The sequence below is a fragment of the Mytilinidion resinicola genome (assembly GCF_010093595.1).
Source record: "Mytilinidion resinicola strain CBS 304.34 unplaced genomic scaffold BDZ99scaffold_29, whole genome shotgun sequence".
In the NCBI taxonomy this organism is placed as follows: domain Eukaryota; kingdom Fungi; phylum Ascomycota; class Dothideomycetes; order Mytilinidiales; family Mytilinidiaceae; genus Mytilinidion; species Mytilinidion resinicola.
The window spans coordinates 398,121-423,954 of NW_022985465.1; the positions used below are offsets into that span (position 1 = coordinate 398,121).

The window sequence follows — 25,834 nt, forward strand, 5'->3', positions numbered from 1 at the left end:
CTGTACATCTCCCACTGGAGAGAGTACAATCCACATGTTGAAATTTGGGGTGCGAGATCTTGCTTGTACTTCAGCTTGCCTGAAACCACCGCGTTGGGCCGGGATATCCCAAAGGTCGAAGTCGCCCATGCAGTTGCATCTGCATTAGCGCCACCCCTGCAGCGTCCCTTTTCCAAATGCCCCGGAACAACAGGCTTCGGCGGCCGGTCGCGCCGCGCCGCTGGAGTCTTACTAAGCGCCGAGCGCCGTGATTGTATTTAGGTTCGAGTCTGGAACTGCGAGCCAGATGCATCTGTACGCGTCGTCGTCTGTAGGCGCTTCAGGGCAGAGCAGGGCAGGAAGACGAGCGTAGAAACAGCCCGGGGAAGTAGTCTGCGCGTATGTTAGACAGGGGAGAATTCGTTGTGCGCAGCGTCACCATGAAGTGAGCGGGAACCGTCGATAGGCATATAACCTTCGTCTTCAATGCAATCGCACTGTTCGCTAACAACGGTGGAGAACAAGACAGGCTGCTCGAAGACGCAGTCGAGTTGAAGTACTCGCCTTGTAGACATGCTGCCGGGCATGTGCTCGTTGATTGCTGTGCCACAATCGTCGGTGGTCGCTGGGCAGGCAGGGTGGCAGGGCAGGCAGGGCTTGGGCACGGGATGGAAGATGACTCAGCGGAGCGCGTTCCTTGCAACTCTCTCTTTCTCTCCATGCTGCTTCATCCAAAACCACGTCTCTAACCTTCCATCACCCCTCGGAATGACGATTTCTTGGAATGACGCTCCCCCTTCCAGATAGGTCCACAAAACTCCCCCTTTTACATGGGAATACCACACTCTCTGGAGCACTCGACCAGGACAGCCGCAACATCCTTTTCGAGCTAGATTACCCACAGAAGCAGCTTGACTTTTTCTTCTACCTCTGGGAGCATCAGAAGGATCTTGAGAAACTTGTCTCATTTCACCTAGGAGTTCCTACCGAGACATGCAAAGTCGCAGAAGATTTTCGAGAGTGGGTTCGAGGCAGCTTCAATGCCTGTATACCTGTCTATATCGACGACAACTCTGATCCTACCTCCTCTCCCGATGACCCTCGCCGTGACCCTCTGAACGATACCCATCTCAACGACACGCATCCCAACCCCGTCAAGAAGGTATTCATTAGATTCCCTCTGCCGTACAAGGTTGGAGAGTCTCCATATCCTGGTAACGCAGAGGAAAAGCTCCGCTGTGAAGTCGGTACCTATATCTGGATTGAGAGTAACTGTCCGGATATTCCTATACCGTATCTTAGAGGATTCGGCTTTTCTGATGGTCAAAGTGTATGTCAATTTAGTAATATGCCTCCTACAGGACATGCTAAAATGCTCTGCTTAGTTTACTGTGCCGGAAAACGCGTCTCTTTCGGCACGAATTGCATGGTCCTTTCGACGCGCGGCATCGTGGCTTTTTGGATATCCTGCTCCGTCCCGATATATCCGCCAACGATCACCAGTCTCCATGAATACTGGATATATGATTGTGGACTGCGTTACAGAGGGTGAGATGCTCTCTGTAACCTGGGACTTCCAGCGTAGGAATAAAGACCGAAGGACCAATCTCTTTACTGGTCTATCTCGAATCATGCTATCGTTGGCTCGGGTACCACTTCCGCGCATCGGATCCTTCACAATTGACAACGATGGCGTCCTAAGCCTTACCAACCGGCCCCTAACATGTACCCTACAGCAATTGGAGAACTATAACATCCCAACAGAGATCCCAAGGAACCTAACTTATGTTACCACCGACGCATACCTGCTGGATCTTCTTGCATGCCACGATAACCGAATTCGGTATATGCCAAATTCCATACTCGATATAGCGGACGGCCAAGAGCAACTTTCGGCTTTAACGATGATGCGAGCTCTTGTTCGACATTTTACTAATCGCAAGCTCCGAAGTGGACCGTTTTTCTTAATGCTTACTGACCTCCATCAAAGCAATATCTTTGTCAACCGTGACTGGCACATCACATCGATCATTGACCTTGAGTGGGCTTGTGTTCTGCCGATAGAGATGCAGCATCCACCATATTGGCTGACTGGGGCGTCGATAGATAGGCTTGTTGGAGAAGAACTCGAAGCTTTTGAAAGCGTACATGCAGAGTTCATGGCAATCTTTGAAGAAGAAGAGCAGCGCTCATTCACAAAGGATGGGATTTCACACTCTCGTATTATGCGCAACGGCTGGGAAACTGGGAATTTCTGGTACTTTTCTGCCTTGGACTGTCTGAACGGGCTCTACCATCTCTACATATCACATATTCAGGGGATATTTGCTCCCATGGAAAATTCCGAATTCAACCGGACTGTGTCCGCGTACTGGACCCGTCACACGGAGGAGTTCTTGCGCGAGAAAGTAAGGGATCAAGAAGAGTATTCAAATTGTCTCCGCAAAAGATTCGCGGCTGAGGTTGACAAGTAGACTAGACGACCTTAGCCTAGAGAGAACTGGGCCAAAGCATGTTGAGAACCTAATTGTGCCTCCACCCTACCCAGTCTCCCCTTGTGTCTTCTTGGCTTCAGTTTCCGCCTGTGCCTTCGTCTCTGCCCTCTGCCTCGCGGTATCTGCCCTCCTGTCCTGAGCGGCTTTTCTAGAACTTGAGAGTTGCTGTATAGTTGGCTGGTCGCAAAGAGCCGAGGCAAGCCCACTTCTTATGGCCGCTCTTCGTGCCTCCTCCGCCTCTCTTTCCGCGTCCGTCGTCATTGCTGCAGCAAATCCCATAGTAGAACCCATACTTGTAATATCAAGAAGCTGGGATAGTGATATCTGGATACGCATAAGCAAGATGTCACGAGACAGACTACGGCAACATTGCTTACAAGATGTAATGGTACGGACGGTACTACCCCGGCCTTTGGCTTTTGATCAAGTGAGCGGAGAGCGATGGTTGAAGAGGTGAGGCGAGCATGGGATATATATTTATTATTCTGGCGCGCAGGTCATTCCCCCAGCGGCTCTCAAGATAAGGATATTCCTGCATACCGCCGTTTTGAGCACTATCTAATGCAGACGTTACTGATGAGACGTACGCGTGCCCTGCGCTGATAGAAATTCGCTCCGCAGGGGTCGGAGCTGCAGCTGCACTCGTGTGTTGTCCTGCAGCATGCCCGCGAACGGCATCTTCTCATACAGGAACCAGCTGTGGTTGAGTCTACGGCGCGCAAACTCCATCAAGGCCGGGGACGTTTTACCGCATGGCTGGTTGGCTTTTGGGCATGTTTCGCTGTGCCGCACTCTAAACCTCGAAACTTGTGGTGTGGGTGGTGGCGGGCCGCCAAACGCTCTGGACGGAGTCAAGCACCCACTCGACCCCCCCCCGTGTTTCGAAGCAAATGCCTGCTCTTCGTACGTTACGCCCGGAAATAGGAAGTTCTTTTCGCTGCGATTATCGCAAGGCAGCAGCGCGCCTGGTCATTCTCGAACAATGTCCTTCGTGGCCGCGGGCAGCCGCGGCGCCGCCTATTGGTCTTCAAGTATAGCATATCCTCTGCGGCAAAACTGTACGCCACTGTATCGTCATGGTAAGATATTAGGTTATTATATCTAGGGGACTACTAATCGTACACCCCCTCCCCCCCCTATCGCTTCACCACCTTCTGATTGGCTCGGAGGGCTGCTCCGTAGCCTCCGATTCACTCGCTTAACTCGCTCACTAATTCCGAATGCTCTCTCCAAATGCCGCCATGTACAACACAAGCAATTACATCATGCCGATTTGTATAGCCTCACATATAGCCTTATATACAAGCTTACGTACAAGCTCACGTACAGCTGTATATACGGCTGCATGAATTGGAAAGAATGCGCCGTAGAACAAAGAGGCTGTATAGCCATGCCGATTTGTATAGCCTTATGTACGAGCTCACATATAAGCTCACGTATAAGTTCACGTACAAGCTCACGTACAAGCTCACGTACAAGCTCACGTACGAGCTCACGTATAGCCTCACGTATAGCCTCACGTACGACCTCACGTATAGCCTCACACTCAGGTTGAAATTGATGTGAACTCTGATTTCTATGGGTGTCTAGCTCGCTGTTTATATACTAGGGGAAGGAGGGGGGCCAGCCCCGGGGGCATAACGTGGTATCTCTTCCTGACGCGTTACTTGATTCATCCTGTTTCCTGATACAGTACTGATACCGTGCTGCAGCACTGCTGTTGCACTACCTGTTACTTCCTCCTGTATCAGCATGCTATCCTGATACGTTACTGCATATGAGTTGCTGACCCTAGGTTGTAGTGCTGCAACCCGAGTCTCACGTACGAGCTCACGTACGGCTTCGCGTAGAGCATTACGTACGGCCTCGTGTATAGCATCACGTACAGTCTCGTGTATAGCATCACGTGTGGAGAGACGTAAGGGTGAATGCAGAGAGGAAGCTCCGGGCTCTCCGAGCCAATCAGAAGGTAGTGAAGCGCCTAGAAGGGGGGGGGATGTACATGGAGTGAAAAGGGGGTGTACGATTAGTAGTCCCCTTAATTAATATTAGTTAATCAACTCAATTAATCTGGACCTCTGCTGACTAAGCCTTCAACTCAATCAATATCGAGAGGCCGGTTGATTGAGTTGATTGAACGGAGGCCCTGCCTGACACTGACGAACTCCTAGTAACTCCGCCAGCAATCATTATTCCAGTATACCAGCACCTCCCTAATCGCTAATGTTCCGCAATCCAGTGTAGAACCTCAGCCGTTGCTTCTTAGCCGCGGTCTTGCCATTGGTAGGCTGGCCTAGTGCTGCTAAAACCCTATCTAGCGCAGGACCTGTCATATTCGCGAGATGAGCGGGTGTGGCAGGAAAACCTGCAATATTGGCGTTTATTGTAGGTCCATGGAGTGCGATAATAGCGGTGTCAGTTTTTCTAATATTAGAGTTTTCAAGGCGGGCAGCAGAATTGTACACGCTGTATAGTTATAACTAGTTAGCAGATAAGCAGGACATCAAACAGTATTTACTCACCTTGCCTGACGTAATGTGGTGATATCGGTGCGGAGTTGCTGTATTTGTTGCACTATCCGCTGCTCCATCTGCTGCATTTGTGTCTGCACCTGCTGCATCTGCCGCTGAGTTTGTTGATGGTTTTGCTGCATCTGGTCGTTCATCTTCTGCATCTGTTGCATGATTGCATTGCCCTGAGAAAGTGCAGGAAGATTAGCAGAATTTGCCAACTCGGTAGCGGCTTCCTGGAGTCCTTGTGATAGACTCCCGAAATCTGGTTGTGGGGCGAGCTGAGGGGGATTGACTCCTGCCATGGCTTCGAGTGGTGGGAAAGCTTCGAGTGGTGGTGGGAAGGCTTCGAGTGGTGGTGGGAACGCTTTAAGTAGTGGGAAGGCTTCAAGTGGTGGAAAGGCTTCGAATAGTTGCGTATAAGGAAAGTAGAGAAGCTGGTGTACACTCGGGTTGCAGCAACCTAGGATCAGCAACTCATACGGTTCACCTGTGTGCACGCCTGCATACCCTAGGTATCCCTTACTCTCCCTTTCTCTTCCTTACGATGTTGTGGTGCTTCCTTGCTGTCAAGGGAACGACCAAGGGAGCGCAAGGGGTAGTTCATCTCGTTCCTCTATATAGTCCGCCTTTACGGCATCTACAATACGACAGAGTTCACTTTAATCTCAACCTGAGTTGTACAGCTTCTATAGAAGGCGGTAGTGGGCTTACTTACAATCGACTCCACCTGGGCATTTTAATCTGCCAAAAATTAGGGGAGGGATATTGGCACACCCCCTAATCACTCCGCGCACACCCCCAAAATCACTCCACGCACACCCCCCTCTTAGCGCTTCACCACGGAACAATTGGCTGGAGCGACCGGGCCGACTCTTCGGAGCTTCCGCTCGTGGAAGTGAACGAGCGAGCGCAAGTGGCAATGCAGGCGGCAATGCAGGCAAGCCAGGCTTAATGGAAAGGAGCCCTTATAAGGCGATGTTTTGATAGTTTTGGCATCCTCCTAGTCACGTCGGCACTGCGCGTATAGCTATATATACAGCATCACATATAGCATTACTTACGGCCTTAACGTACGGCCTCGCGCACGGCCGTATATACGGCTGAAGGAATGGGATAGAATGCGCTGTAAAACGGAGAGGCTGTATAGCCGTGCCGCATCACGTATAGCCTCACGTACGGCCTTATGAAACGGATAGGATGTACGTGCAGATAGACGTAAGGGTGAATTCCCGAGGAAGCTCCGCGCTATTCCGAGCCAATTAGAAGGTGGTGAAGTGACAGTGGGGAGGGGGTGTACATGGAGCGAAAAGGGAGAGTATGTGGAGTGATTAGGGGGTGTACGATTATCCCTCCCCTTGAATATAGCCAGTCATGTAATTCGATTAATTGTCTTAGCAGGGGATTTGGAGAGAGTCAGGATAATGGTGCTAGACGCTCAATCCGGATATCAGCCTCATGAGTCCGGAGCAAGTACTTCACCATTGCTAGACCAGTGTAAGGCTTGAACAATCGGAGCAAGACCTTCTCAGGTTTCAGCAGGACCTCACCGCATTTGTTTTCCACGCCCTAATTCAGGCACAAGAGAGGCTCGTCAAAAACCCAGTTCCGCTTGCCAAACCATTCCTCGAGAAGTACGTGCAGTGGATGGAGTCTCAGACCCACGCTTTCCTTTCAGGGAACTATCCGGCCATCCGTGACCGATACCTGGCTCATAAAGAAGACCCACAAAAGATGTCGAGGCTAAGAGATCTTGCCGATACCAACACTGTGTGGCGTTTCAACATCGCATTTGCTGACAACACTATCGGCATGCTCACCAGAACAACGGACCTCTTGCAGCTGTTTTTTGGAGATGACCATGCGACAAACATCTAAGAGGAATGGTCTCATGATTCGCGATGCGGGCCCGCGTTTGTAAACTACCTCGAACTGCCCGCTCATAAGGATCCGGGTATGCGAGTGCTTGAGGTGGGTGCTGGCACTGGATCGATGACGAGACTAGCGTTGAAAGCTTTGAAAACGAAAGAGGACATGGAATTGCCCGAGAGTGCCCGGCTGTGTAGGTACTCGCGGTATGACTTCACCGACATCTCACCATCGCTGGTTGGGGCCGCGCAGGAGGAATTCGGGTCGACACATCCCAAGACGCACTTCAGTCGCCTGGACCTCGAGCAAGATCCAGAAAACCAAGGCTTCGAGCTTGGAACCTACGACATCGTTATTGCCGGGAATGTTCTGCATGCAACAGCAGACATTTGCAAGACGCTGCGGCATGTGAGAGCCTCCCTCAAGCCTGGAGGCAGGTTGCTCTTCATGGAGAACGTAAGGCCGGATAACGTTCGAGTGGGATTTGCATTCGGGATGCTCCTTGGATGGTGGCTGGGCGTTGAGGAATATCGGCAGAATTCTCCGTGTCTCGACAAAGAGCAGTGGGATGCGGCCTTGAAAAGCAATAAATTCTCCGGAGTCGACACCGAGTTCCGAGACTTTGCATCTGAGGAGTGCCACGAGAAGAGTGTAATCATTTCTACCGCCATGGACAGCTCTCTGGTGCTTGGGGCTCCTAACCCTGGGAAGGGCTGGCCGCTGATCATAACAAACATGCATGATGCTACGGAAATAGCGCTCCCAGAACGCGTTTGGATCCCGCTGCAGACTACGCTCGGCCTTAAATGCATATTAGGCTCCTTAGAGACGACAGCAGCAAGGCCGGCCTGTGTTGGACGAGACTGTCTCATTCTGGGCATACGGAATGGCTCCAGACCACAACTGGAGGCCGAAGAATCCTTTCTGGCTATTCGATCCTTGACACAATCCTGCGGGGCCATTCTCTGGATGACAGACAGAGGCGGAAGACAACTCCTGACACCTGACCAGGGTCTCGTCCAAGGACTGTCCCGCACCGTCCGGAGAGAGCAAAACAATCTCCGCCTCACCATCCTTGCGCTGGATTCCCCAGAAGACCTGTTGGATCAGCACGCCGGCATGATTGTCCTTGCGTACCGCCAGATGGTACAAGTGAATGACTATGGGTCGTACGAGCCTGAATACGTAGAGATCGACGGAATTCTTCATACGAACAGAGTATCGGAAGCACCTTACCACAATGCCTACATTGCTTGCAAGATCTCTGGCTACAACAATCGACTTCGACTATTTGGGGACAGTGCGCCGTTGAAGTTGGTAACAGGGTCTGAATACGGTCTTCATTCGTTGCACTTCGAAGCCGATCTTGACGTTGCGCTGCTTCTAGAAGAGGACGAGGTCGAGATCCACGTAAGAGCAGGAGGGTGCAACGTCAGGGACGGCTTGACGGCCATCGGACACGTCGATACGAATTTCATCGGCCTTGAGGTCGCTGGAACAATCCACAGGACAGGCTCCAGCGCTTCCACATTCCAAGTGGGCGATGCCATAGTGAGCATCTGTCTGGACGCATACAGGACGTTCGTTCGGGTGAAAGCCTATCACGCTGTTGTCCTGCCACAGGGCCTCTCGTTCGTACAGGGAGCATCAATTCCGGTCAACTTCATGACCGCATACCGCGCTCTCAGTGAGATCGCGCGGCTCCAGTGTGGAGAATCAGTCCTGATTCATTCTGGCAGCTGGCGTAGGAAGGGCAAAGGATCAGTGAGGAAAGCATGAGTTGTATTGAGGTGCTAACGAGTGGCTATATAGTGAAGAGAGACCAGGGGTTGCAGGCAGCAATGGTGGCAGACAAAAGGTGAACCTTGTCCAGCTGAGAAGTGAACCTTGTCCAGCTGAGACGCGTAGGCCGGTGTGCGTAGGAGCATTCTAACTGGCTGCCACATTCTGCAGCTGGCGGTACGGGTCAAGCGGCACTACGGCTTGCCAGGCATATCGGTGCGAAGGTTTTCGCTACCGTGGGATCCGGCAAGAAGGAGTTCTTAATGGAGAACTATGCTATTGAAGCTGACTATATCTTCTCTAGTAGAGAAAAATCCTTCAAGGACAGTATTAGTCAGGCAACAGGGGGAAGAGGCGTCGACGTAGTGCTTGATTCTCTTGCCGACGACCTCTTACACGCCAGTTGGGAATGCATAGCTCCATTTGGATGATTCATCGACATAGGAATGCAAAACATCCTGCAGAGGTCACGTCTCAATATGGGGCCTTTTGCCAGAAACTCGACGTTCGCCTCAATCGACCTAAATTCGATGATGCGACAACGCCCCGAAGAGATGAGTAGACTGCTGCAGAAGGTGGCTGACATGGTACAAAAGGGGCAAATCCGGCCATTGGACACGACAATCTATGGGGTCAATCAAATCGAGGATGCATTGCGGCTTCTACCGAGTGGCCAATCGATGGGAAAAGTCGTTGTGAAGGTCGAGAAAGGGGTCACAGTGGAGGTATGCACAAACAGAGTGCATGATTAGCGAGGAATACTAATTAAGCCAAGGCAGCGACTCGTCTTGGACGCGGCAGCCTTTTGCCGAGGTTGCAACGCATGCTATTGCCGGAGGTCTTGGGGGTCTTGGGCGGAGCATCGCACGTTGGATGGCGAAGAGGGGAGCGCGGCATATGCTTCTGCTGTCTCGTTCTGGGGGAGAGCAGCCGGAGGCGGCCCAGTTCATCCGCGACATGACCTCGCAAGGCCTCTAGATTGAGAGCCGACGGTGCGACATTAGCGACGCAAGCGCGCTGAGTGCTGTTTTGGGATCAGTGAGCTCCCACATGCTGCCTATTCGAGGATGCATCCAGGCATCCATGGTCCTCAAGGTACGTGAGACGGCAGCAAGTGGCAGTATCCATCAATGCCATTGGAATTGACGTTCTACTATAGGACTCCGTTTTCGAAAACATGAGCTATGCAGATTTCAGCGCGCCGCTAGCTACAAAGGTCCAGGGCTCTTGGAACCTCCATTCGCTCCTTCCCTCTGATCTTGATTTCTTCATCATGTTCTCTTCCTTAGCGGGGATTATCGGAAGTGGAGGACAAGCCAACTACGACGCTTGCAATACCCATCAAGATGCTTTAGCCCACTATCGGATGCGCCTAGGACAGAAAGGCGTCTCCCTCGATCTTGGAGCAATGCTTTCCGAAGGCTATGTAGCCCACGCCCCAGAAATAATGGAGCGGCTTGCAAGAGTAGAGGGAATACAACCAGTCAGTCAGGAGGTGCTAATCGCACGTAGCGTAGTGTTATTAAAAAAGTAGGCAAGATGATTTCTAGGGGTTTAGTATTAGGGATGCTAGCTAACTAATATAGTCTGAGGCCTTCAGGAGACCTACTGCCAGCAGGAATGATTCGAAAATCAACGCTATGTCCGCGTACTCAAAATAGAAGGGCCTTCCAGTTGACAAGTCCGGTCAACAAAAGTCATTAGAGGTCTCCGCGACAATCTGGGAGAATAGATCTGCTTTCAGAAAGTTGACGGTGCTTCGGCTTCTGTTGATGGCATCAGTAGAACTTTGACGATCCGGTTCCCTAGAAGTCAGTAAGTCCTCAGAGGTTGCAGCCTAGTCCCTCTATGTCTGAATTCTTAGACACTACGCACGATGAAGACATGGGTTCGGCCTTAAAAGGCCGCCGTCTGTGCGCCCTTCCGGGTCTTTGCACCCTTCTTCCTCTGCTTTGGAGGGCCCGTGGAAGCCTTCTGCTTTCCATCCGCCGCTTCATCCTCCTTGTTCCCATCCTTATTCTTTTTGCGACGATAGAATCGTCGCTTTCCCTCTGGGGCATGCCAGTCGGTGTCGAACGCTGGCCCAGGTTTCTCTTCCTTAGGCTCTTCGACCTTCTTCTTGCCGAAACCGCAGAGCTGGACTACTCGGTTCTTAGGACGATTCTTGAACGCGGCCTCTTTGTCGAGGTTGTGTCCATCCAAGTATGGATGCTGGGAGCATCCATGCTTGAGGGCAAATATGTGCCCGCACTCCTCACAATACTCTACGTGGGTTCCGATACAACTATCTTTAATGGCTGCATTGCAGGCATTGCAGTGGTGAATGCGCTTGCCCGTCGCGCCGGACTTGGCGTTCTTGATATACTTCATAGCAAGCGGATGCTTTGGCTGACTTGGAGATAGGGGGAGCAATGGAAGGGGGAAATGGGGGCCTCAGAACTCGATGTGGGCATCGAACTAACGGGGTGTGTGTTAAAGAGCAGTGAAGGTAGTAGTAGGGTGGGGATATGTTATGAGAAGTTAGATGATCAAGAGGATGAAGGAGGTAGGAGATCTTTAAATCCATCCTCGAAATCGCCACTCGTGCATTCACGTGGGCGATATATTTGCACATTGAGTCTAGCACTGATGGTGTGAAAGTGTTGTTGTTAGGATTTGTGGCTAGCAACAACATTGTTAAGTGACACGGTAAAGTGTTTCTTTCACTGATTGACTCCTTATAAAGGCGCCTTCACCCCGTCATCAATACCTGAATCTCTTCAACCGTCCTCCCAACACCTTACCTATTCAGACTTCCACGCCACCACTCTCTCAGTCATAGCACGCTACTTCTGTCTCAGCGCAAGTTCGTAAATTCGAGATGGTCGCCGGCATGTTCAGGCATGTATGCGAGAAGATACGCGAGAAGACGACGCGAAAATCTGCAAAAGGACCTAAAGATAAGAAACCAAAGGACGATGGAAAGAAGTCGACCCTCATACGCAAAGTTCTAGAATACCTCCGCCAACCTTACAGCGCTTCACTCCCCAAGGACGGAAAAGGTGGCGAAGAAGCGGACTTCGAGACTCGATATTGGGGTCCAATCAAGAACACCTCACATCAGGCTCTGATTGACTTGACTTCGTCGATTCTCGATCCGGGCAATGTCCTTCATGGCGAAGGCATACGTGTCGTGAAGGATTCAGAAGGTTCCTATCACAAGGTCTGGATCCTGGAACACTTCAACGGCGAAAAGGTCGCCATCAAGGTCCCCGCCATCGGACATGCCGCTCGTTGGATGCCCGTGGACGCCGAGAATCTTCGCTCGGAAGCTCTCACAATGGATTACATCCGGCTTAAAACGAAGTTTCCTGTTCCAAAGGTGTTGGACTTTGACACCACCTTCAACAACCCCATCGGCTGCCCTTACATCATGATGGAATTTGTTGAGGGAATCTCAGCGTACGATGCTTGGTTCCCCGAAGAAGAGGGCGACCTTCCCCTCGAGGAAGTTCGTGAAAACATCCTTACCTCTCTTGCCGGAGCTATGGCTGAATTACGCTACCTAGAGTTCGACAAAATCGGAATGCTCCACTTCGATGACCTACATAATCCCATCGTTGGAGATGTTCACACCTTCGTCGAATCCGAAGATAAGTCTCGACGCCCGGAAGACGATGGGATCGCCCGAGTACAAGCCACGATCCCCACCTTCATGACCACAAAAGAATACTACAAGGCGGAACTCGAATCAGAATCGCTTCGTCCCGGCGACTGGCGATCTGCAGTTACCCGTAAAGTCTGCAACCTTGCCCTCGACGGCAAACCATTCACCCCGGCAACACCCGCCGAAGCGACCGACCAACAACCCGAGAAATTCTGGCTCATGCACCCAGACTTCAACTACCAAAACATCATGGTCACGCCAGATGGCAAGCAGATCACCGGCATCATCGACTGGGACGGCGTCCAAACCGTTCCCCGTTGCGTCGGCTACGCCGCTGTGCCGATTTGGCTCCGCCAAGACTGGCAGTCTGATTACGTTTGGCCAGACAACCACCTCGAGACTCATTCTGTGGATGAGCTGGAGAAATATCGGAAAATTTACGCACAAGCCATGCGGGATGCGGCTGGCGAAAACTCAGATTGGAAATATACAGAGAATAGCGCCGTTGCCTGCGCACTACACTCGGCCTTGTATGGACCGGGAAATCTGGCTAGCTTTACGGAAAAGCTGCTAGGGGAGGCGCTTCCGAAGTCTAAGATGCAGGTCATCTTGAACCGACTTGGTCGGGGATATTGGGAAGATGGCGAAGATGCGTTGCGGGAGCGTTTGCCGAAAGTTTTTGGTTGTTAACTTGTTGATTTTTACTAGACGTTGATTCCTTTAGGATTGACTTGACAGGCGGAACTTAGTTCAATGGAACTTGCTGAAAACATGTACAATACCAGGGCCCCCCTTGTAGCTAAAGCATTGGTGGATGTTACTATTCTTAGTAGGTTTTATCTAGAGAAGATAAATGAAATATGTAAGCTAAAAGAAGGGGACTAGTACTGGTACACCCTTTCGTTCCCTGGTGTAAGGACGCCATCCATCGCCTGACCAAGATGCCCGAGTGGAGATGTCTCTGCGGTTGACGTTGAGGCGCCGGTGTTCGGCAGATCTCTCAAGCCGACGAGGCTGTCGCGCCACCGCTGCTTTCATTCTTTCTCCAAACTTCCTTCTTACGTCGCACTTCAGCTCTCTCTACGATCCTGGATTCTACAGGAGTTCACATACGCGACATCGTCCGGGCAGCCCACGACTTCCTGCACGTCTGCCAACAATGGTGACTCACTCGGGTTGCAGCACTACAACCTAGGGTCAGCAACTCATATGCAGTAACGTATCAGGATAACATGCTGATACAGGAGGAAGTAACAGGTAGTGCAACAGCAGTGCTGCAGCACGGTATCAGTACTGTATCAGGAAACAGGATGAATCAAGTAACGCGTCAGGAAGAGATACCACGTTATGCCCCCGGGGCTGGCCCCCCTCCTTCCCCTAGTATATAAACAACGAGCTAGACACCCATGGAAATCAGAGTTCACATCAATTTCAACCTGAGTGACTCTGTCGCGGTCAGAAATATTCATGTCCAAACCAATAGGAGATGGATTGAATGGCTTTCGCATCTCTCACAATTCAACCTATGAAGATCTAGGCATCGAAGTTAGTGTTTCTCGTCCCCTCGTAGGACCCTGCCTAATGATGAAAGACATGCTTCGGGCAGCACAAGATGACTTGAAAGAGTTGGAGGGCTAACGAGATGTACCATTGGGATGTACGCCCATCCGCGGCCCTCTGCGAAGTAATCTGGTCTGAAAACCCCAGAACCACTCCAGGAAAGCGCTCTGACACAGGAGCGCTGGGTATTCTGTGCACCGGCCACTTCGCACCTGTGGATTTACCCTTTCAGCGATGCGCCCCCGCTGCTCCTGAGCCTCTCTATAATTTCATCGACAGCTAGGTGCGAGACTGGAGTCCAGTAGCGACGACAGAGTACCCGAATATGCTCGGAGAGCTCATCTACACTGTCAAATGTAACCCTGTAGCCAACCTAAGGCACCGGGCTGGTTCAAATAAAGCGATCAATCTGCTGGAACCGGTCCTTAGATATGGACTGCCTCAAATAGTTCGCCGCCCCTCTCTCGCTCGGGGCCCCAATAGTCCTCAATTATTAGCTGTACGACGACTCCCATATACATAACCTCTCCAAAATATCCATACAACTTTCAATGGTGCATCGTCTTTTGTTCGGGGGTGGGGTTCGGCGTACTCGTTCGTCTAAACCACCATCCTCTCCACGGAAAAAAATAGACGGAAAGGGCCAGAGTGCTGATTGAGTCCGGTAGGTATTTGAAGAGGCTCGAATGTAGGCACAGGTGCAGGCTCTGGGGTGGCTTTTCGGGTTTCTTTTTGGGTTTGGGGTCCTTGGGCACAAAATCAACATGATTTGAGAATGTCTATGGCATTGTGCAGCATCAAATTGTGGATAAAAATTACGTGCGCATCGTCGCCTTCGCGCCTGATTTGCGGAGAGATTTCTTTCATGGCGTAACAGGATTCCTTCGCCACAGCACCATTATAAGGCTCCCATCACTTAATACTCACAAAAGGGCTTTATCCGAGCCTAAAAGCCTCACTACCATACTAGGAAATCGTCATCAGCCTTGTGGCCCCTATCGAACGCAAATTCATGCAAAGTCGCCACGACTCAGGTTAAATTGATGTGAACTCTGATTTCTATAGACGTCTAGCTAGTTGTATATATACTAGGGGAAGGAAGGGGGGCCACCCCTGGGTGGCGCGCTAGTAAGTTCAGCTGAACACTGCACAGCTGATGTTCGGAGTAGCTTTCTAGAATATGAGTTGTTGATCCTAGGTTGTAGTGCTGCAACCTGAGTCCACGTCGATCGGTACAAAGGTACCTCCAACCAAAGCGATCACCAATACCGGCTAGCCCCGTACGTTCCAAATAATCATTACGGTATATTTTATAGACGAGACTACTTATAACGCCCCTTCTTGCTGCGTATAACGCCCCTTTTTGCTGCATATAACGCCCCCTAGGTTTAGCCTAGCTCCGGCTCGTAATAACTTTGCTCCACTAATTAGGCTGTCGTTTAGGCGACAATATTGTTTAATAACAGGTTTTAATTCACCAATACCGCACCGGATCTCTCCGCCAGCTAAGCCAGCACCCTAACAGTGACCAAGGGCTCTATTTCCTTAGCCCCCAACAGTCAACCAGCCCTTAAGGATGGCCCTCTATCTACTCCTAAGGAGGAGGCTGTTCGTAGTAAAGGAGCCGGTGCAGCATAAGGATATTCGGGTGTGAAACCTTAGTATAATGGTGTATACGGCGTTCCTTTCAACCAGCAATTAAGAGGTGGCTATCTAGGCGCCTTCCGCTTCTAGGAGTCATGTAATTCTTCGCATAGGTTGCAAGCAAGCAGCGTGGTTACTAAACCGGCGGCCGGCTCAACCAGAGAGCAGATTGATTGGGTTGTTATATATGGGATGAAGCTTGATTGATTGGATTGATTAGAATTTTGGTTTAAACAGTTTGATCTAGATTGACAAATGAGTGAATACGGTCGCGCTAAGAGATCTGTGCGCTGAGGCCCTCACTGTGTCTTAACGAGCCAATAGAATCACTGCGTTCTGCCGCCCCGAGGTTCCGCCGGCGGAGACGGAAGAACACGTATTGCTAGCCTTATTAACCACGGCCCCAGCCCCTCCTCTAGCACTCCACCGTGACGAGATAAGCTCAAACGGATAACGGGAATCGATTTCTACAGGTTGAATTATGCTTGAAGCGAATCATTGGGTCTTCTAGGCCTCAAAAATACGCCCCCCTTTGGTACTCCGCCCGACGTTCCCAAGGGACATCCTGAGCCCCTACTCACCTAGAACCTCACCACTATGGTACTCTCACGTTGCCCTCTATTCTGGGGCACTCCGTAGCCTCATCCATGGGCGTAGTAAGCTTATATGACGATGTTATACCCATAAAAATCCGTAAAAATCATGACCGTATGCATCCTTTCCGATTCGTATATATCCTTTCTGATTTGTATACACCAATCGCATCAATCGGATCAATCTCCGCTTGAGGTTTGATTGGCTAGAGGCTTGATTGATTGGATTATCTAGAGTCTATACTAATAAACCGACCGTCAATCTGATTGAGGATTGGCCGGTTTACTAACCACGCTGGGGGGATCAAGACGTTCGCTGCCGAGCTTGAGATCGAGAGGTCGCCCACGCTGATGAATGTCCTGTCCTCGGTTGTGGATGTGGTGGGCACCGTGAGGATGGTGATCAGGTATGTGGACGTCGAGTATATGAGCTCGGTCATGTCTTCGAATCATGTGGTTGTTGACGTTCCAACTCTGGAGGGGTACAGTGGTACACGTTGTACGTGAATGAAGTGTTGATTGTTATGAGTTTTTTGACCATCTAGAGAGAGAGAAGAGACTTGTAGGAGCTGCACAGCCGTACAGCTCCTACCTTGCCTTCGTCAGGCACACCTAACACTGACGAACTCCTAGTGACTCCGCCAACAATCACTATTCCAGTATACCAGAACCTCCCTCATCGCTAGTGTTCCGCAATCCAGTGTAGAACCTCAGCCGTTGCTTCTTATCCGCGGTCGTGCCGTTGGTAGGCTGGCCTAGTGCTGCCAAAACCCTATCTAGCGCAGGACCTGTCCTATTCGCAAGATGAACGGGTGTGGCAGGAAAACCTGCAATATTGGCGTTTGTTGTAGGTTCATGGAGTGCGATAATAGCGGTGTCGGTTTTTCTGATATTAGAGTTTTCAAGGCGGGCAGCAGAATTGTACACGCTGTATAGTTATAACTAGTTAGCAGATAAGCAGGACATCAAACAGTATTTACTCACCTTGCCTGACGTAATGTGGTAATATCGGTGCGGAGTTGCTGTATTTGTTGCACTATCCGCTGCTCCATCTGCTGCATTTGTGTCTGCATCTGCTGCATCTGCCGCTGAGTTTCTCGATGGTTTTGCTGCATCAGTTGCATGATTGCATCGCCCTGAGCAAATACAGGAAGATTGGCAAAATTTGCCAACTCGGTGGCGCCTTCCTGGAGTCCGTGTGCTAGGAGCCCAAGATTTGGTTGTGGGCCGCCGAGCTGAGGGGGATTGACTCCTGCCATGGCTTCGAGTGGTGGGGAAGGCTTCGAGTGGTGGTGGGAAGGCTTCGAGTGGTGGTGGGAAGGCTTTAAGTAGTGGGAAGGCTTCAAGTGGTGGAAAGGCTTCGAATAGTTGCGTGTAAGGAAAGTAGAGAAGCTGGTGTACACTCGGGTTGCAGCAACCTAGGATCAGCAACTCATACGGTTCACCTGCGTGCACGCCTGCACACCAACCCCCTAGGCATCCCTTACTTTCCCTTTCTCTTCCTTACGGAGTTGTGGTGCTTCCTTGCTGTCAAGCACCCGAAATGTCACCACCTTTGACTGACCACCACTACCTCACCAGGTAACGTTTTCAAGGAAATTAGCCGCTGGCCTCTTGAGAAATCCGACTTCAAGCCTGGAGCTCCGCCCATTTTCGGTTATCTCCTTGAATGATATTCCTTCAGACACCAAGCTCTCTCCTGCTCAATTTACCGCCTTTCTTGAGCACGTTCAGACTATGGACGGTGCCTTCGTGTCTAAGAAGCCCCTTACCTTTACGGATGCAAGGCAGAGGGCTAGCTGCAAGGCCAATCAAGTGACACTTGGGCATGAAGGCAGGGCAACCTTTTCGGAATTCTGGAAGACAAACCACGAGGGAAAGAAGTGCTAGCTGAGTTGCTTTAGCGCTCCGGTAGTCAGTTGGGTGAGAAAGACTGCTGCGGAATGGTCTGAGGCCCCTTGGCATGCTTGGGCCTTTATGGTCATGCCACCTGAGAAAGGGAACCCAACAAAACGTCGAAAAGGACCTTACTAGAACTAGTTTGAGAAGGGTTTGGTAACGCACTGACACAGCACACTCACGTCAAGATATGTGTGTCTGTTAGTCTCCTGGATTTCCGCTATGGCAATCTGCTGCTGATGCACCTGGGGTGGACTGGAAGACAGATCTTATGTTTCATAATAAGGTCAGGTTGGATAGGTAATTTTTGGGTCTCTTATCTGGCGCTCTTTCCCTATTTTCCTATGAGGTTTTGGGATTTTACTGAGGCTAGAAGCTTTTTATTTGGGCTATCTTAGGTACTCTGTTAGGCTGCCGGTGCCTCTGATCGAGAGGGAGTGTTGAATTTCGGTACAGAAGGCAGCTGGGCAGCGCTGCAGTGAGGGGCTGGAATTCCAGCCACCTGGGGCCTCCATATAAAGGGGATGAGGCCCCAGCCCAGATAGCTTCAATAATACGCAAATACTTCACACACGTGATCACATTTTAACACGACTGGTTTTTGGTTGCTGGAAAGCACCACTCGACGACAGCGATTGTTGTAGACGTGGATTTCGTCCTTTCGACTGCCCCAACCTGCCAGCAGAGCATGGTAACTGCACCATTGAGCAATCGTCTTCGCATCCCGTACTGCAGATTGGAAGCTTGCTCGAAATACCTCATAGATATACCTTATCACGGAGGAACCCCTCAAACGCTTCGCAAGGGCACAGCTCGTCGAATGCAAGGGGCAAGCGGCTCGCAGAGCTGCTCTCACACAAGATCACAAGGAGGCCAAGCACCTACGCCGACAGCAACACGCCCCGGCAGCGCAGTTCTGATCTTGGAGCTTCGGATCAAGCACGCGGATGATGGGCGCAACCGCATCATGAGAGGGTGACCACGCGCAACACCATGCCAGCTCAGAGTCTGGATATAATGGAGTTGCACGCGGGCCATATACTCCTTGCGGGTAACCTGCACCCTTAATGCTGCTGACCTCTCTCAAGGAGATAAAATACGCTCAGCGATGTTTGAAGTTCGAATCCACACGTCCTCTCATGGTTGGCAAGCCTCAGGCTCCTAATACACGCAAGGCATCCTCTCCTATCACGCGCGGACGCTCTTTCCTAATTAATTTTTTTCCTTTGTAAGGTTTTTATGGGTCTTATTGAGGCTGCGCAGGGTTGATGATAACCCTCTGAAAAGGGGGGGCAGTGTGAGGTGCCGAAGCACCTACAAGTAGATAGATAACTCTCAGGGCTTGCGGTCTAGGTAGTCTAACTATTCTGGCATAGACTAAGTTACCTAGACTGCGCTTTCCGTGCGCGCCGCAGGCGCATCACGTGCTCGGCTAAGGCGAGCTCACAAATAGCCTGGAGAGCTCGAATCCTTAGTCTGATAATTCCCACAGTTCTGTGTAAGTCGTGTGCTGTGGCCACTCCTGAACACTCGGGACCCCTCCCACCTAGAAAATTATGTTTGCATCGTCGCCTTCCTGCCTGATTTGCGGAGAGCCTTCTTTCATGGCGTAACAGAATTCCTTCACCACAGCACCACTATCGAGCTCTTATCACTCCTGATGCTCATAAAACGGCCTTATCCGAGCCTCAGAGCCTCACTACCATGCTAGGAAGTCGTCATCAGCCTTGTGGCTGCTATTGCGCGTAAATTCATGCAAGATCGCCACGCCGATCAGTACCTCCAACCGAAGCGATCACCAACATCGAAACAGCCCGGTACGTCCCACATAATCATTACGGTGTAATTTACTTAATGTAATCTGCGGGCAAGCTGGCCATGCGGGCATCCTGGCCACCCCAATTTTGGTGCGATTTGGGCATTTAGCACCTCAGCATTCTTAACAATAGGACCGACGCATGATGGAGGTTTTGCTAAGACTGGGTGGTTTCCTGGGCAAGTGCCTTTCGATTTAGCCAGAGACCGAAATATTCACCTGGTAGGTAATGGCATGGCTGGACCACAAAATATAGAATGAACACAGCTAGGCTGGCGTTAGATAGTGGAAGCTGAGGGATACTATATTGGGATATACGTACCAATAATAGGGAGCGCCTCAAATACCCAGAATGGCCACCCGTGGAGCTGACGATGGTGGATACGGGACTCGACAAAATACGGGTGGAGGAGGTCTGCCACGATAGGACGAGGGCATTCCTGCATCTGGAGGACCCGTCAACCCTCTTGCTCCATCGCAAGCTCTGGATAAAACGGCAGGCGCTCAGTACGGCCGAACTCGGGCAACATCACAACCGCAACAGCGGCCGCGAGGTTCTGAAGGCGTCAAGCAGGGCGTTTGTGGATGAGGGTCTGTCAGGTGCCTGTGGAACATTGCTGGAGGATGTTCAGATGTGAGAGTCCTGGAAATGGAGGGGGTGGCTGGGTTCTCGACGCCGCTGCCGATGAGGGTTCTGAAGGCGGCAAGCAGGGTACTGGAGGAGCAGGGTCTACCAGGTGTCTGTGGGACATTGCTGGCGGACAGGGACTTGTGCGGGCGCGAGATTCGCAGAGGTGGAGGGGGTGGATGGGTTCTTGACGCGGCCGCTGGCGAGGGTTCTGAAGGCGCCAAACTGAGTATCGGTGGGGGAGGATCTGGCAGGCACCCGTGGAACATTGCTGGGGGCCGAAGACGTGTGTGGGCGCGAGGTTCGCAGGGCCGACAATGCTGGCAGTAAAGAAGCCATCAGTATTCGGGACAGAAGGATAAGTTTTGGAGCTGTCTGGGCCAGAAGAGCTAGTGTGACCTACAAGGCGCTAGACCAAAAGAATACAACATCAAAGAGAAACGCATGCTATTGGAGTGGCGCGATTCCGTTGGTTGACAGGTTGATAGAAGTAAAAGGGGCTGGCGGTCCCGGTAGAAGAAATACATGATTGTAAACTAGATGGCGGATTCAACATGCGGTTCCCTCTCTGAGCCCAATTCCCACCCACCCAGGATAAACGCAGGAAGATCTTTTTCGTATGCCAAGGGTTTGTTAGAGATTCATACTACGAACGGGGACAACGTATATGAGGTTTTGCAACGAGGCGGTATGACCCACGTGGTTGCGGCCACTAACATGAAACAGGAGTCCTCGTGCCTATATTCCATCTTTGTCACCACCATACAGGTTAAGAGGCAGACGATGGCACCCGAGATCGATTGGCAGAGGGCACTGACGGGCCGGCAGGACTGTCGAGGAAGATTGCGAGCTCGTGAGAGCCGAGAGCACGCCTCCGCAACAGCCGTCTTAGGATGGACGTTCCAAAGGATGAACGGACCGGAGTAGAGGTTCTCATCCCCATCCACAGCCCACCACCTGCCCAGGCACAACGTGCCGCCTGATAGCACGACGCCCTCGTACCCCCACGTCGTCCTCGCCTTCGCCCTCGAGCGAGATGGGCTGCGGCTTGCGAGGCGGGGTGCGCGATCGGATGCGCGGCTCGTTGAGGGTCGGAGGGGGGCTTTGAGGATGCTGGAAAAGAGGTTGTGCATGGAGGGATCGAGGTGGGAGGAGCTCAGGACGGGCGTGCCATCGCCGTCGGTAGAGGGGTCATTGTCGCCGCCGATGCCGCTGTCGGCGGCGGCTGGGCTGGTTGTGGAGGGCACGAGAATGGGAGAGAGATGGAGCGACTGGATGGGGTTCTCGTTTTTGGTGCCGTCGACGCTCTTGTCAATGACGATCTTATTGGTCGTGAATTGACCAGCCGAAGGATGGTTCCAAGTAAGAAGCCGAGAGCGTCCGAGACAGGCGCCAAAGTATCATAGATCGGCTGCTCGTCGTGGGCATGCTTGCCGAAGAGGGAGTATTCCACGGGCCTAGTGCCGGATGAGCCTTCCGTCTGGAGAGAGACCCCGACGAGATCGAGAACCTCTTCAAGCTGATGGACGAGGCGGGACTCGGTCATTTCCGTAAGACTTCGACGCAGGAAGCTGAGAGGGCTTTTGCGAGTCTACTTTCTTATGTGGCGGGAGGTTGGAGGAGAGACGTGGTGCTTCTATACCTGTCGTGGAGGTGACGCTCCTTCCCTGGAGTAGCAATGCTGGCGGTGGCTCTCCCGCGCTTGTTCGCTCAAAAGATCATGTCCACAATCTCTGCAGAAGGATGGCTTCGGAGCTGGACGAGCGGTGTGGCGCGTGCGCCCATCTGGCTGGGCCTCTTGCGGCGCTGAAGCGGTCTCAAGCCCGAACTGGGATTTGGCTGGTGGGGCATGAGACCTTCGCGCGAGTGGTTGCGAAGTCAGATAAGAGAGTTTAGCTTGCTCACGCTTCACCTGTTTCTTCTCCACACGTTCACGCTCCGCTTGGTCCTCCCGAGTTTGCTGTTGTCCAGCTTCGCCCTTCTGAGCTTGCTCTTTATCGGCTTGCTTCTTTGCCGCCTTCTCTCTCGCTGTCTCGCGGGCCTGCTTCGCTTCCACTTCAGCCTTCCTGTCCTTTTCTTCTTTCGCTAGCTTGGCCAACTGAGTCAGGCGCTCCTCATCTCATGTAGAAGCAGTATAAAAGGTATTCTCTCACCGACGATAGCACTTGGAAGATTCACAATTATGCGAATCTCGATGGGCTCTGTTTGAAGAAGTTTCGGAAGTGGATTACAAATCAGGGCTTTGGGGTGTGCAAGGAGCGCCTTGCTATCATGTGGGGAGAGGAGGTGGCCGAGAAAGAGAAAGAAGATGTTATGAAGCTTGAGAAGGAAAAAAGAAAACAGGAAGAGGAAGCAAGAAAGGCCGATGACGAGGCAAAGAAGCTTGAGAAGGAGGAAGAGGAAGCAAGAAAAGCCGATGAGGAGACAAAGAGGAAACGTGAAGAGGAAGCAAATAAAACTGATGAGGAGGTAGAGAGACAGCCAGGAAAGCCGATGACGAAGCAAAGACGAAACGCGAAGATAAAGCAAGAAAGGCCGATGATAAGGAAAAGAAGAAACTCGAGAAGGCCGAGGAGACAGCGCAGAGGTTGCAGCAGAGGTGTTGGGCTCTGAAAAAAGCAAGCTAGGAGTAGATGCTGGGGCCCACTAAAGGCTGCCAGTTAATAAGAGGACCCGACTAATATCTCGTCATAAGATTTACGGAACCCGAATAAGTTATATAGGGTGAGAACGAACAAGTCGAGCTAACGTGCTGCTCGCATTACCAAGGAGTTTGTGTACGGCAAGACGAGCCTGGGGGTATTGGGAAAGGCGAATGCGAAAATTCCGTGATTGACAAAGAACACAACATTATCCCTCCACATTACACCCTGTCCATAGGCCGAGAAGATGAGAAGAAGATACAGGTCGGATGGAGCGTCTATCTCTCGTTAGCTGACGTCGCGTACAAGGACAAACCAGCGGTACTCACGATTGAAGGCCATTCCTCAGCAACCCCTAAACCGGTCGGTTCTCCGCGTTATCAAAAATGCAGCGCAGTCTGGGATGTGCCAGGGTAGATACCAGAGAATTGAAGTCGTCTGACGTTTATTGCAGCAAAACGTCTAATCATAACCTCGTTCCCCCCTAATACTGCGATCAGTTCCACAAGACCCCGAGGGGTGGAGCAACGACTGCTTGCTCACAGAATGAGCATCTCGAATCGTCGGTGTCGAGTAAGTGGGAAAGACGTCGAATGCTGCAGCCAAGGAAAAAGTAACAAGCCTACACAGTCGAGCCTGTAAAATCTCCATGAGGTGCCCGTCCAGGACGGTAGTCTCGCCGGAACTACGCTGAAGGACGACTTCGTCGACGTCGGTTGGGTCCACCGGTCGAGTCGGCATGGCCTTTGTCGCCTTCGCGGGTGCCGTCTGTGAACGTGTCACTATCATGCCACCATGCCTAGAATGCCTTTGCTTCGTGCCAAGCATCGTGCGCCACCCAGACTCGGGCTCACTCAAAGCCACCGTCAGGTCGGAACTCTGCCCACCTGGGCAGGTGGAAAGAAGCTGGCCAATCAAAAGCCACAAGACAGCCCGACATGCTCCAACAGCAAATACGTGCCGGTAAACTCTGGTCACGTGACTGAGTCTCCCGTGAAATCACCATGGTACAAAGGTATGAAGTGGGGATGCGTCAACATCGCTGTTTCACACAACACTCCCATCGTCATCTTGATTTGACACATGTTTCATTTCCCAGACCCTCCTTGAACGGAAATACCACACGGCTTGCCCCATCCAGGATCCACACCAAACCCCCTCCGCCGCAATCACCGCGACCTACCATCTTCTGATTGCGATCCAGATGGCCCAGCAGTTTCTTTTTCGGGACCAGTTAATCACGCGTGGCATCCAGGCCCACCTACCAAGAGGATCTCCGCGGTTCGGTTGCGCAATCCGTCGGTGATGGGCACAAACTCATCGTCTGGGCCTTAACCCTCAAACGCCCCCTCCAGAACGCACGTCTCCTGACCTTGGGAAAGATTGAACCGAAGGCCCTTGACAATCTCAACTCCGGTGTCTGTGACAGTCTCACACATGGCAAAATCGAGCAAAAATACCCCAGCGACTTCAAGCAACGTGCCGGAGAGAAGTACAACTACCGTTACTTCGGCGGAGAATCGTACCGCGACGTGGTTATTAGGCTGGAGCCCATCATCATGGAGCTGGAACGAGAAAGTCCTGATCATGACGCACCAGGCGATCCTGTGGTGCATCTACGCGTACCTCATGAACGTGCCGCAGGAGTGGAGTCCGCGGATGGAGGTGCCGCTGCACACGCTGATCAACTTGACGCCCAAGGCGTACAGCACGCAGGAGGAGAGACTCAGGGCGGACATCCCGGCTGTTAATACGTTTCGGGAAAAGTGGAGCGGGAAACCGTTGGATGCTCCCATCAAGAGCCTCTTTTGCCTCCTGTCCGCGCCCATTTTTATCCCAATCTTCCTCTTTCGCATCACGACTCCAACCCACGATTCCCGCCAGCACCGTGCCCAGCAAAATCTGTCCTAGACCAAGACCGCGAAAGAAGACGGTGGAAGCATAAAGCACCCGTAATCGAGCGCAGTCTCTCGTCTCGTTGTACACTCCCGTGCATCTCCATGCTCCGTCCAAGGGCGATTACACTGAAGAAGCCATCGACAGCGCTTCTACACACATCCCAACTTCCACGGCGAGTGTAAGCTCGGCAGCGGCAAAATTGTCTCATACCCGCGTGCAGAGACTATCTCCGACATCTTCCGTTCCTCCATCAACGAGCTAATCTGATGCGAACTGCTAGTCCCATCACTTGCCCGTGACGGCATGGTTGTGTAGCACCAGCGCGTGCCCACAAAGGCCCATTCTAAACGCGCCTGGGAGATCAAGGCCTGCTTGGAGAAACTATTTGCTAAAGCAACGTTGAGACGATTGGGTCAATCTCCATACTCCTGATGGAGTGAACGAAGCAACTCGGGCTGGTGCACAGGAGAATCACAAGGAAATGCTGAACCGGATCATCATGGAAAGCGGCGCATCGTGTCGACGAGCTCAACGGGGAATACTGACTGATGCTGACAATTTGCGACCCGGTGAGTAGCCATCTTCTGCCTTTGCGCTACAATAACGAACCTAAACCACCACACCAATTTTCTGTTGCTAATAATTCCGCGGGCTGCAAAACGTTGCACGGGCTTGGGCGGGCGGACTCTTAATTATCTTTCGTTCCCAGCACTAACCATGTACGCTGACAGGGAGCCATGCGAAGTATACAAGGGGACTTGCAGCGCTTAGCAGAGGATTGATGCGGAGCTGAATAATAGTGAGTCGATTCGAGAATACACCAAGGCGAGTCATGTGGGCGAAGAAGATTCCGACGCAAAAGAGCTGGAAGA

The 25,834-nt window shown here is 51.7% G+C and overlaps 13 protein-coding genes across 13 annotated transcripts; 9 read left to right on the forward strand and 4 right to left on the reverse strand.

Moving 5' to 3' along the window:
* Nucleotides 1-763: 763 nt before the first annotated feature.
* BDZ99DRAFT_454275 (uncharacterized protein) lies at nt 764-2,527 on the forward strand (the record flags this gene model as incomplete). Its single annotated transcript, XM_033718373.1, has 2 exons — nt 764-1,309; nt 1,365-2,527. 2 exons carry the CDS (start codon nt 764-766, stop codon nt 2,451-2,453), a joined length of 1,635 nt encoding a protein of 544 aa, XP_033569943.1. The 3' UTR covers nt 2,454-2,527.
* On the reverse strand, nt 2,487-2,973 carry BDZ99DRAFT_178701 (uncharacterized protein). Its single transcript, XM_033713032.1, has one exon. The coding sequence runs from the start codon at nt 2,808-2,810 to the stop codon at nt 2,520-2,522; it is 291 nt and encodes a 96-aa protein (XP_033569944.1). The 5' UTR covers nt 2,811-2,973; the 3' UTR covers nt 2,487-2,519.
* A 1,714-nt stretch (nt 2,974-4,687) lies between these two features.
* Nucleotides 4,688-5,289, reverse strand: BDZ99DRAFT_548313 (uncharacterized protein; the record flags this gene model as incomplete). The annotated part of the gene is made up of 3 exons (XM_033726923.1): nt 4,688-4,940; nt 4,997-5,034; nt 5,086-5,289. 3 exons carry the CDS (start codon nt 5,287-5,289, stop codon nt 4,688-4,690), a joined length of 495 nt encoding a protein of 164 aa, XP_033569945.1.
* Nucleotides 5,290-6,940: 1,651 nt separating this feature from the next.
* Nucleotides 6,941-7,294, forward strand: BDZ99DRAFT_400719 (C-methyl transferase; the record flags this gene model as incomplete). Its single annotated transcript, XM_033716183.1, has 1 exon — nt 6,941-7,294. A coding segment is annotated over one exon (354 nt), but the record flags the coding sequence as incomplete, so codon positions are not given.
* A 1,820-nt stretch (nt 7,295-9,114) lies between these two features.
* BDZ99DRAFT_527074 (KR-domain-containing protein) lies at nt 9,115-9,613 on the forward strand (the record flags this gene model as incomplete). The annotated part of the gene is made up of 2 exons (XM_033726201.1): nt 9,115-9,360; nt 9,437-9,613. 2 exons carry the CDS (start codon nt 9,115-9,117, stop codon nt 9,611-9,613), a joined length of 423 nt encoding a protein of 140 aa, XP_033569947.1.
* A 105-nt stretch (nt 9,614-9,718) lies between these two features.
* Nucleotides 9,719-10,296, forward strand: BDZ99DRAFT_527075 (KR-domain-containing protein; the record flags this gene model as incomplete). The annotated part of the gene is made up of 3 exons (XM_033726202.1): nt 9,719-9,730; nt 9,795-10,118; nt 10,222-10,296. 3 exons carry the CDS (start codon nt 9,719-9,721, stop codon nt 10,294-10,296), a joined length of 411 nt encoding a protein of 136 aa, XP_033569948.1.
* Nucleotides 10,297-10,531: 235 nt separating this feature from the next.
* On the reverse strand, nt 10,532-11,005 carry BDZ99DRAFT_527076 (uncharacterized protein; the record flags this gene model as incomplete). The annotated part of the gene is made up of 1 exon (XM_033726203.1): nt 10,532-11,005. The coding sequence occupies one exon, from the start codon at nt 11,003-11,005 to the stop codon at nt 10,532-10,534; it is 474 nt and encodes a 157-aa protein (XP_033569949.1).
* An 817-nt stretch (nt 11,006-11,822) lies between these two features.
* Nucleotides 11,823-12,788, forward strand: BDZ99DRAFT_349362 (uncharacterized protein; the record flags this gene model as incomplete). The annotated part of the gene is made up of 1 exon (XM_033714483.1): nt 11,823-12,788. A coding segment is annotated over one exon (966 nt), but the record flags the coding sequence as incomplete, so codon positions are not given.
* A 3,447-nt stretch (nt 12,789-16,235) lies between these two features.
* On the reverse strand, nt 16,236-17,337 carry BDZ99DRAFT_503650 (uncharacterized protein; the record flags this gene model as incomplete). The annotated part of the gene is made up of 2 exons (XM_033723977.1): nt 16,236-17,006; nt 17,063-17,337. 2 exons carry the CDS (start codon nt 17,335-17,337, stop codon nt 16,730-16,732), a joined length of 552 nt encoding a protein of 183 aa, XP_033569951.1. The 3' UTR covers nt 16,236-16,729.
* A 1,294-nt stretch (nt 17,338-18,631) lies between these two features.
* Nucleotides 18,632-19,000, forward strand: BDZ99DRAFT_468639 (uncharacterized protein). Its single transcript, XM_033721300.1, has one exon. The coding sequence runs from the start codon at nt 18,666-18,668 to the stop codon at nt 18,954-18,956; it is 291 nt and encodes a 96-aa protein (XP_033569952.1). The 5' UTR covers nt 18,632-18,665; the 3' UTR covers nt 18,957-19,000.
* Nucleotides 19,001-20,824: 1,824 nt separating this feature from the next.
* On the forward strand, nt 20,825-21,392 carry BDZ99DRAFT_468641 (uncharacterized protein). Its single transcript, XM_033721301.1, has one exon. It carries the CDS (start codon nt 20,962-20,964, stop codon nt 21,346-21,348), a length of 387 nt encoding a protein of 128 aa, XP_033569953.1. The 5' UTR covers nt 20,825-20,961; the 3' UTR covers nt 21,349-21,392.
* Nucleotides 21,393-22,692: 1,300 nt separating this feature from the next.
* BDZ99DRAFT_482527 (uncharacterized protein) lies at nt 22,693-23,480 on the forward strand (the record flags this gene model as incomplete). Its single annotated transcript, XM_033722492.1, has 2 exons — nt 22,693-22,890; nt 23,145-23,480. The coding sequence occupies 2 exons, from the start codon at nt 22,693-22,695 to the stop codon at nt 23,478-23,480; spliced, it is 534 nt and encodes a 177-aa protein (XP_033569954.1).
* A 687-nt stretch (nt 23,481-24,167) lies between these two features.
* On the forward strand, nt 24,168-24,993 carry BDZ99DRAFT_548333 (uncharacterized protein). The gene has a single exon (XM_033726924.1). It carries the CDS (start codon nt 24,501-24,503, stop codon nt 24,972-24,974), a length of 474 nt encoding a protein of 157 aa, XP_033569955.1. The 5' UTR covers nt 24,168-24,500; the 3' UTR covers nt 24,975-24,993.
* Nucleotides 24,994-25,834: the final 841 nt, after the last annotated feature.

What these genes read in the sequence shown, in the direction of transcription:
- BDZ99DRAFT_468641 (XM_033721301.1), top strand. Translation starts at nt 20,962, where the DNA reads ATGGCGGATTCAACATGCGGTTCCCTCTCTGAGCCCAATTCCCACCCA.
- BDZ99DRAFT_468639 (XM_033721300.1), top strand. Translation starts at nt 18,666, where the DNA reads ATGGTAACTGCACCATTGAGCAATCGTCTTCGCATCCCGTACTGCAGA.
- BDZ99DRAFT_178701 (XM_033713032.1), bottom strand. Translation starts at nt 2,810, where the DNA reads ATGCGTATCCAGATATCACTATCCCAGCTTCTTGATATTACAAGTATG.
- BDZ99DRAFT_548333 (XM_033726924.1), top strand. Translation starts at nt 24,501, where the DNA reads ATGGCAAAATCGAGCAAAAATACCCCAGCGACTTCAAGCAACGTGCCG.